Raw genomic sequence first — 10,213 nt, forward strand, 5'->3', positions numbered from 1 at the left:
TCTGGTCCAGGCGATTTCTTAATATCCAGTTTTAATAATAGATTAAAAACACCCTCTTCGGAAATTATAACATCAGGCATGGAAGGAAGGGACATGCTAAAGGGTGGGAGACGCCCGTCATCTTTCGTGAAAACTTTCTTAAAGGTGTTATTAAATGCTGCTGATACCTGGACCTTGTCACTTACATGTTGTCCATTTATAATAAATGCATCGGTAGAACGAGAAACTGGTGCAATTGACCGCCAAAACTTTTCAGGTGCAGTTTTTATAAAATCCGGAAGTTGTTTATTGTAGTATTTTTCTTTATCTTTCAGAATGCATTGTTTTAATTTCTCTGAAACTTCATGAATTTTTGCTTCTAAAAAGGCTGAGCTTGGTTTTTTTATTCTTTTCTTTAATCGCTTTAGCTTGCGCTGCAATTGCAAAGTTCAGTTATTCATCGCCGTTGTTGTTGCGTGGCCTACGACAACATGTCGCGTACACATTTCCGCGCAGACTACACCGCGTTGGAAAGTGCTCAATAAAAACATACAAAAACACCGGCCACTTCTTGACGCGTAGGGCTAGCGCGAGTACATAGAGACACAGCTCTAGCACTTTGCTCCCGTTGTTTTCATCTACGAGCTGTGGATTTGCATAACTTCCGGTAACCGGAAGCAGCCAGGCGCTGCTTGGACATTGCGTGTCATCTTATCGTGACAACGTAGCCACAGAAGTCAATGCAATGGCAGTCGTCCTCGTGGTCTCATGAGTATTAGAACGAGTGTAGCTGTGTCATCTAAATCGGTAGCAGACGTAGTAGGGTTATCTTTCGCGAAGAATACAATGGAGGCAAAAGAAAAAAAACACCGGCGAGTATTGATGACGACAGCATGCTGGAAGCTGATAGTATACACCCGTGCGACGCATTCGGCCCCGTTATCTACATGCCACAATTGCAGAGGACAACAGGCTGCGGTATAAATATCGGTAGTATCCTCGAGAAGCCTCAACGTTCATTGTTAGCAGCGGTACCTGGAGTAAACATGCGTGCTCTTCTTCTCTGTGCTGCTCTACTGGTTTGCTCGGCCACCGCTCACCACGTCGGTAAGCCTATGGGAATTCCCTCTTAGTTCATCGTGGGTGCTGTGTCGAGATGCCGAAGAAGAGCACGAAGAATGAATGCGCGGTTGTTTTACCGAAGTTAAAGCAACTGTATAGTATACATCGTATTTTTTTTACTTCCTTACCTTTTATAGACAGATTTCATGCGTTGTCGCTATAGTGATCATCAGATGCCGAACAAGAGAAGCCTCAGCCGGCCGGAGCCAATGTTTAGACAAACTGTCCTTCCTGTCTTCCTATAGGGTCCTGACGAATACAAGAAGGCTTGTTAAAACGTTGGTCATGACAAAGGCAAATTCCTTTGTCGAAACGTCGGCTTTAGGCCGAAGCTAACATCGCTCGTCCTCTGGTGATACTTTCAAGTCTGCACTATTCCGTGAGCCTTTGTCATGTGCCTGTTATATCACTCCTGTTATATCAGTTTCTTGCTGTCGTGCAAATGGGGTTCCAATTCAGTTTCTAACTAGGAAACCTCATTCAGTATACACATTGTTTTGTAGTATCTACTTTAATACTGACTTGATTTTTATTTTTGTTTCCAGGTCCACACCCCATACCTCACGCTTAAGCCACGCGTAGGTCATGGCTCACTCACGTGACCGATACACCGGAGCTCATAAGCCGCTATCATAAGTTACGCATCGTTTATCTAAAGCGTACCTGTGATCGAAAACGTATAGTTAGCCCATGATCAAGACTTCGCCAGAATTGCCCAGGAGGCCTTCTCGCCTTGTGCAGTTTTCAAGCTTGGTAGAATGAGATGTGTTTTGAGAGTCAAGGAGCTTTTCCGTCGGTTATCTTGAGAGTAGGAACTCGACGTGGTCCCGTCAAATATAAAAGTACAAATAGCGGCTACTCGCGAGTCATCACCTTCTGAAACAATATGGAAACGAAGTTCTAACGATGTGAAAAAAAAAACAGAAGAAAGAGATATATGGTAATAGTAATATGTACTAGTGAAACTATTTTTCTTGTAAACTCACCATATAGAGCACCCCCGCCTGCCATATTCCAGATATGGATAATATTACTGGAAAGTTAAAAAGAAAGATAAATAAAGGAAACTTCTTAGCGCTGTGTATAATTGTGACGTTCCTTTTCATGTTATACCTTGCTTATTTTAGTTCACTGTCGCGTGAGAATGCTTAGTTGTCGCAACTGCATAATGATTAAAGCTATCTTCTTTAGTGTGAATTGAAAAAGAAAAAGCCAAGCCGAAGGTACGAGATTAACTTTAGCACAATCTTTTGCCGTTGTTGCTTGAATCAGTGTTAGTCCTGCTAAATGTTTTTTTTTTCTCTTGTCAACGTCAATGTTTGTGAAATTACGCAGACAAAATGCTTCCTAGACCAGAAAGCCAAACGGCGCGCATTTTCGTCTATAAACCTTTCTTGTATAGTCCCCATATAGAGCCCTCCCCGCTTGGCGTACACCAGAAGTGGATAATATTTTTGGAAAGTTAAAAAGAAAGATAAATAAAGAAACCTTCTTAGCGCCATGTATAATTGCGACGTTTCTTTGCATTCAACTTCACGCAGGTGAGTGCGGTGTGCCTCGCATTCAGCCCCACCTGGAGGCCGAGGACCGCATCGAAGGCGGCAAGGAGGCGGTGCCCGGCAGCTGGCCCTGGCACGTGCAGGTCAACACGCGTTCGGGCCACCACCGCTGTAGTGGGGCGCTCATCGATGACGAACACGTGGTCACGGCGGCCTCTTGCATATGGTAATTTATAGGATGCTTCTGGCATAACTATATGCAGCATATGAACAGAGCACATGCTGCGAGAGCCAGGGAGTGCTTACAGTCGGGAATAGCTGTTTACTGCATAGTAAATAATTTTGATAGGTTCCTGAATGAGATGGAAAGAGAGAGAGAGAAAAGTGCTATCCTAAATCAAGAGTTGGATATTTACGCCTGACTGACGGTCACACATGCTATAGGCTCCGGGATTTGGGTGAAAAACATGACATACGCAGTGATCACAACGATCACAAAAGCGGCAAATTTAAGGTCTCATTATTTAAGGTCTCATTACGCCTGTAGCCTTAAACATTTTTTTAAGGTTTCTGAAGAGGCAATCGTTTACTGTACGATGTTCCTGCGAGAGTACAGCGCATCAACATCAGCTAACTATAATCTAAAGGTAATGTATTTTTATCAGGATTTGCTTATCATTTAGAGCGCTGCGAGATGGTGGTTTCTCTCGCCCCATCTGGAAGGTTCGGCGGTGTTGCTTACGGAGAAGGGTGCGTTAGCCCATATCCTGGATACCTCTTTACGAATAAAACGTGTCTCTAGTCCGCAGTGTTCTTGTGGCCACCCAGACGAAGATGTGCATCATCTTCTCCTCGAATGCACGAAATACGATACACAAAGAACGGTACTGCAAGCTAATTTGTGTATATTAGACAGAAGACCATTCACTCTTAAAAAGATACTTGGCCCATGGCCAACTGCGGGCCTTTAAAAAAGAGCACTTCTTGCTCTGAAAAAGTTTTTGGAGGACACCAACATTTTGGGAAAATATTAGGTACCCGATATTCGAATACGCTAAATGAGTTACATAAATGTTGTTCGTGGTCCATAACTGGTTTATGTGATGATCGCAACTTTTACGCGATATGTATGATTCTGTTCTGTACTTGCAGTGTATTTATTACATGTGCTGTGTGTTTTGGCTGTTCAAAACATCTGACTTTGTATATGTGTACGTGGACTGAACTAATGCACAGAACTTTGCGACTCATGTACTGTTGCACCGTATAGTTTTTATTCACCCAGTGTTCTACTGAGTGTTATATTTTGTGTCACTATTCTCCCTTTTTACGTAAATTTGTTTCGTTTGCCAAGTGACAAGGTAGCCGGTGCCACCATAAAGGCGCCAACATCTCCTAACATTTCACTTCAATAATAAAAAAAAAAACGTCGTCGCGTACATTCAACGATGACAGAATAATCGGCCGTCTCACCGATCGAGTATGTACAGTAGTGGACAACGAGATATGACATTTTGCATTTGGGGACTGTGAGCTAAATTGTTCAGAAGGTTGGTGCTACGTTATGCCAGACCAGTCTCTTGAACACGCACTGTAGTTTACCCACAGCGCATAGCCCACCCACCATGTGCATAATTTTCCGATAATGTATCACAAGGAAAACCGTAATTCAACCAGTAGTGAAAATACTTGTGCGCCGGTGAAAGAATACTTGAAAATTGGAGGACGCTTAAGCTTCGCCTTTAAGAATTCAACACGACAGCACTGAAAGATTCCTGACTGCTTCTCACGCTTCCCGGCAACTGCCGCTTACGTAACCGTAACGTTTACCAGGAAACGCTGGCGGCGAACGCTATGCGCAAAGGGGAGCTTTTTGGTAGAGCTGCGGCCTCTTGCTGGACCGATTCCGGAGGCAGTGCCCAGCCGCGCCAAAATATTACATCGCTTTCCCGTTTCTCTCATTGTTTCACAACTTTAACATTTCAGTCTGAGAGGATTCAACATAAAAAGCACGCACTGTCGGTATTTTGTTTCATGACATTTATTTGTGGGCTGTCATTCTCGAAATTCCGAGAAATAACTTCATCAAGGATGTAAGACAAGGTGCGAGCAACTTTAGAGATAGAATGGTATGGCAATATAATCCGCATATGCCGCATGTCATATAGCAAGACGTGGCATGTCCATATACACCGGGCCCTTAACGCCATCGCGTTAATAATGGACGCTAAGATTAGCCGAGGTTTTGGTGTGATACTACAGATTTAATGTACAACAATAGTTTAAAGGGCGAAAGAAAAAAAAAAGAACGCGGATCCATGTTACTCGCACAAGAACTCAGAAATGGGCAGCAGCGAGCGGCGTGAAATGAACAAAGTGTGTGAAGTCTAGATCTATGGCATCGTCAGTAAGCAAAGTGTTATTCACATGCGTCCTTTTGCCTCCGCCCCACTTCTATTCGAATTATTCACAATAGAAAGAAAGAACTCTTCTGATCATAGAACGCATATAGCTTATTCATTCTTGCTTATATGCATGCGTGCGGTTCAAGCTTGATGGTATATTTGTTTGCAAAAATGTTTTATTGCTGCACCACCTCCGTGGGCAATCACCGTGAAGGGGTGAGCGGCCGCAACAGGAAATATCAGCGCAAACATAGTCGTTGCTCGCTATTTCAGGAAGCTGAAAGACATTGGAGTTCTGAAGGTGCTCGCCGGCGCACATTCAAGAGACGCAGTCGCCGAAGGGGAAAGGAGCGCTGACGTCGTGGAGGCTTGCGTCTTCAAAGGCTACCAGGGAAGTCACGAGGTAAGCACTCAAACCGGTTGTCAAATGACAACGCGTTTTAAGTTTCCTGGAAAATTTTAATCAAAATGCAGCGCTTTGTGACTAGTGGACAATCGCACAAGACTATATGTGTTGGCAGAAAAATTGAAACTGGCGCTTCTTTATTTATTTTATTAAGCACAAGTAATTTCCCCTGTGTTGTCCTTGGTGTCAGTGTTTGTTGGCTTCTTAAGATATGACTATATATATATATATATATATATATATATATATATATATATAGAACCATCATTGTCGTGCGCTTCGCAGAGTGGAATGGCTCATGATTTTTGTAAGCGTTTGCATGCCATTCGTTCGGCATCAAATATTTGCTACGCGTGGTTTGAATTGGAGATATTTTGCAAGCATGTGAGTAACACTGCACTTTCAACTTCGTTAAGAACAACATCGCCATCCTGAAGCTGAAGAAGCCGCTGAGCCGCACCGACACCATCCAGCCCATCTGCCTTCCTGCCGCACCCGTTGTCGGAGGATGGAATGTGTACGCCACCGGCTACGGACACACTCATCGTTAGTACCCTTTTACTCTCATGCGTTTGTTTCTTAAAATGCATAGTTTTTAACGACGTTGGCGTGCCCGCCGCGGTAGCTTATCGGCTATGGCATTCTACGGCATATAGGACGAAATCGGGGGTTCGACTCCTGAGCATTATGGCCGCACTTTGATAAGAGTGGAATGCAAGAATGCTCGTGTAGCGTGCTTTACGTGCTCGTTAAAGAACCTCATGTGGTCTAGTTACACCAAGTCGCTACGCCATCTACAACGTATATAAGGCACGGCCCAGCTTGCCTTGCTTTTATGCGAACAAGATACCTCTAGGGAACTCGAATCGCCATAAACTATGCTTTTTTTTTCAAACTTTGGAGAGTGTTTGTTTCCTGTCAAGAAGAAAATGTACACCCCGCGAGCGACGGTGTTCCGTCGAACCGTGGACTAAGTGCAGTTAACTGAATTAGCAAAGGCTTGTCCAACAAAACGCTAAAATCTCGTGCTACGACCTTTCGTCGCTTGCTTTCTTAAGGAGCAGATGCACGTGTAGCCCAATGTTTACTAGGAATCTAAGCATCGTATTCACACGGTTATTAGGTCCACCTTCATACAACTGCCTTTTGCTAATTTTTAGTGAACTCCTCGTATGCGCTTGCTTCACTGGTCATAAGCAAGGCGTATTTAAATTTATTTGAGTTGCTTTCAGTGACGTTTCTATGCTACCCGTCAGAGGTACCATTTCGTTTCTTTTGTCACAGATGACCATGACTCCCCAGTGAAAGGCCTGAGCCAGGCTCGTGTCAAGACGGTGGCGAACAACATGTGCTACGACGAGAACGACACAGAGGTTCCCAAGAGCGTCTTCTGCACTGTCTACGATCACGGTTCCCCCTGCATGGTCAGTGCACACAATGAGGATGACCATAACATCAACACTGGCCAGCCAAGGTCTTACTGAGTTAGCGAGATATACATTAATGAAGGTTGAAAAAGGGAGAGCAGGTAAAAGAAAAGGAGATAAATTTAGTTAGCCGCGTCAGGTCTGACACCGTACACGAAATGTGTAGGATTAAATAAGATACGAAAAGAGAACAGTAGTTGCGCGCACATTATGAAAAACACGTTAAGCCTACAGGCGGTCACGGGGGTCAGTCGGCTTCTGAAGTAGAGGGAATGACTGCATTGCCTTCTGAACTCGCGACGCACGTGGCCATCGTCCATGTGATTGCGTCACCAAAAAAAAAACTGTCGAGTTCACGTGGTCTAAGGCAGAAGTCGCTAATCGTTGTAGCGGGGACCGCCGAAGTAAATGTGTTAGACAGGGGAGCTGAAAAAAATTAAACATGGAAGAGTACACAAATTACATAACATATAATTAGAACGTTTACCAAGAACGCATGTTACAGAAACCATGAACCTCTGTATTGCGCTTCTCTCCAGCGTGAAGAGAGACTAATACGTATAAGAGGTTCCTCAGACTTTCAAGATGACAAATTTAGCCCACCTCTCGCAGTGATAAGGCATATTTTGTTGGAACTCACAAACTATGCAAACGTAATCCTGAGGTCACGTACAGTGGCTCCAGTTATGACTTGAGCCACACCACACGAAACGACAACGCGCTGCGCAAAGTAAAATTTGTGGTAGCAACAACACACATGCTTCACGTAGTGTATCGTAAAGAGATGTTCCGACTTTTCGCTGTAATGTAGCATGCAGCGCCACTTAAATAAAAGCAAAGGTCCTTGAACACAGAGTCCTTCAATCACAGCTCTTCCAACACTCTGCTTCAAACTCCGGGCATCCTGTTGGAGGCTTATGCAAACGAGATTTCTCATAAGTATCACACTACAAAAAAGAACACTCACAAACATGGACACGAGAGCCAATAGGAAGCGCCAATAGGACCAGCCAAATTTAGCTTTCATTTTCTTCATTCGTGCCGGACCCTTTCCTGTAAAACCATCAAAAATGAATTTTTAAAACGAGACTTTGTCAGCTTAAAACTGATTAAAGTGTTGCCCTTTTAGTGCTCCCGCGTTTAAGATGAACTGGGTTCACATGTATGTAGGCAAACACTTATTATCAATTCAATTTCCCACTCAGCACGACATCGGTGGTCCCGTGATGAGCAAGGTGGACGGTGCGTGGACTCTCCACGGCGTGGTGTCTGGCGGTGCCAAGGGATGCAAGGTGGGCGAGCACCCGATGCTGCACACCCGGGTGGCGCTGTTCGCCGACTTCATCGACAAGTACACGCACGCTACAGGCGCGGCTGGCAAGGGACAGTGCGATCTCAGAACGACCTCGGCGTGATCGCATTCTCGACGCTGTGCAACAAGGATCCAAATGAAATGCTCATAGAAACTTTGTTTTATGCAAAAAAAACAATAAATAACTTTATTCCCTGTTATAGTAATTGAATTTTATTTTGGCCGCAGAAGAACAAATTATAATTTTACTTCGAAGTGCACGTATGTGATGCTATAGAACAATCAAAATTAGTTCCACACCATGGGCGCTATAACGTAAAACTATTCCAAACTTTTCTATTCCAATTCTGCTATCAGCCCTCCGCGATTGGTCGAAAACTTTTTTCGACCCCGCCCACTTCACCTGTCTGTCACGCGACGTTACAAAAACCGCAATACCTCCCCATCTGATATGATGTGTGCACAATGATTATGCATGATTTGACAGAAAAAAGAAAAACAGTTATTTCTGATTCGACCCTTCTTCGCCATTAGCCCTCGGCTATTGGTAAAACGTTTTCGGGCTGCACCCACTTCACCTGCCTGTCACGCGACGTCACAAAACCGCACGAACTCACCGCGTCAAAGTGACGTGTACGCGATAAAGATGCATTATTATGCCGAACAAAACTGAATTTTTTTCGGAATAGCGGCAGGCTGCCCCGTTCCGAAACGAATAAAAGATAGCTGCCGCCGATCGCTGAGACGCTGGCTACTCGCACCTGCCGGAGAGCATGGGTGTATTTGCGTATAATAAAATTCTTGCGTGACCGTATAACGTTTTCGAGCCCTGTCGGCACGTTTACTACCTCATTCTGCCAACTCTTCTTTGCTGAGGGTCAGTTTTAGCGTCATTCTTAAGCTTCCGTTGCATGCCGCCGTGATTTTCGACCAGCCACCACAAGCTAAGTAAGGGAAAGCCGACCAATCGCAGACGCCGGCACCACCCTCTTCATCCGGTTATCGGTTTTCAGTGCACTGGCTCTGCCCCAGTGAATCCCTCTCCACTTGAGCGTTCTCCTCGCCTCATGTCAGCCAATCAGATACGACAAGCCGCTCAGTTTAGGCAACGTTATTCGTTTTTCAAGCACGTTATTTTATTCGTTTTTCAAGCAACGTTATTCGTTTCACTGTTGAACTATTGCGCGTTATCTATTTTTGTAGAATTTCTTTCATCCTCCTAAAATTGCTTCTCTCCATTTCACCGAAAGATAAATTAACCATTGAATTGAAGTGACTCGAACAGTGCACGGAGAATTCAGCTAGACATTAGTCACGGCGAAAGAAGCCGTAAATTTTGTGCGGATGGGGGTGCGTCCCATCGCCTTCGCACGGTTAATTCACCTGTTTTGTCTAAAGCACCTACGGCGAGCGCCCCTGGTGTTGCTACCTTTCCCGAAAGCTAAGCTGAAGCGCGGTGTCTAGTGCTCGCGCGGGGTCATACTGTGCCGAACCGCACCGATCGGAGGCCCAAGCAGACGGAGACTGCCCGAGCTCCCGCCAGTGTGCCCATTAGTTATCGCGAGAGCAAACAGCACGGCCGCGGGAACTTTTCTATAGCGGCCTATCGCGGGGAGCCACCCTCCCGCAGCGACGTGCTAGCGAATTTTAATGCCAAAAGATTATATGCCCACCAATTTTATAAACTAGAAATATCGCAGCTTAGCTCGAGAGGCGAAGCATGGATTGCGATTGCACATTATTGGACAGCTACACGAAGTAAGGATAGTAGTTCTATCGGCCGCATAAAATTGTAAACGTCACCTTACTAACGAAATTAAGAAGCATGGTATCACGCGCTCACAGGCAGGCATAAACACATCTCACTCGATGACCACGGACACTCGCTGTCAAAACGCTGAAGTGAGAAATCGTGGCTGCAGCAGCGAGTGAATTGACCGTCGTGCTGCCTCTCGCTTCAAGCTGAACTAAGCGATGCGAACATAGTGCACGCGAAGCTATCAGCCGTTGGCTGAGCTAGAATCTGCACCCATCTGTCACGCGTGTACGGTAGCGCCCGGTAC

General features: G+C 45.0%; 1 protein-coding gene across 1 annotated transcript; it reads left to right on the forward strand.

The window, feature by feature from the left end:
• Positions 1-934: 934 nt before the first annotated feature.
• Positions 935-8,350, forward strand: LOC135901963 (chymotrypsinogen A-like). The gene is made up of 6 exons (XM_065431828.2): positions 935-1,086; positions 2,643-2,826; positions 5,279-5,408; positions 5,828-5,957; positions 6,696-6,835; positions 8,044-8,350. The coding sequence occupies exons 1-6, from the start codon at positions 1,026-1,028 to the stop codon at positions 8,251-8,253; spliced, it is 855 nt and encodes a 284-aa protein (XP_065287900.2). The 5' UTR covers positions 935-1,025; the 3' UTR covers positions 8,254-8,350.
• Positions 8,351-10,213: the final 1,863 nt, after the last annotated feature.

Source organism: Dermacentor albipictus, chromosome 3 (assembly GCF_038994185.2).
Source record: "Dermacentor albipictus isolate Rhodes 1998 colony chromosome 3, USDA_Dalb.pri_finalv2, whole genome shotgun sequence".
Classification (NCBI taxonomy): Eukaryota; Metazoa; Arthropoda; class Arachnida; order Ixodida; family Ixodidae; genus Dermacentor; species Dermacentor albipictus.

Coding starts and splice junctions, on each gene's coding strand:
- LOC135901963 (XM_065431828.2), top strand. CDS start 1,026: ATGCGTGCTCTTCTTCTCTGTGCTGCTCTACTGGTTTGCTCGGCCACC. Junction 5,409..5,827: donor GCTACCAGGGAAGTCACGAG/GTAAGCACTCAA, acceptor AACTTCGTTAAG/AACAACATCGCCATCCTGAA. Junction 6,836..8,043: donor ATCACGGTTCCCCCTGCATG/GTCAGTGCACAC, acceptor TTTCCCACTCAG/CACGACATCGGTGGTCCCGT.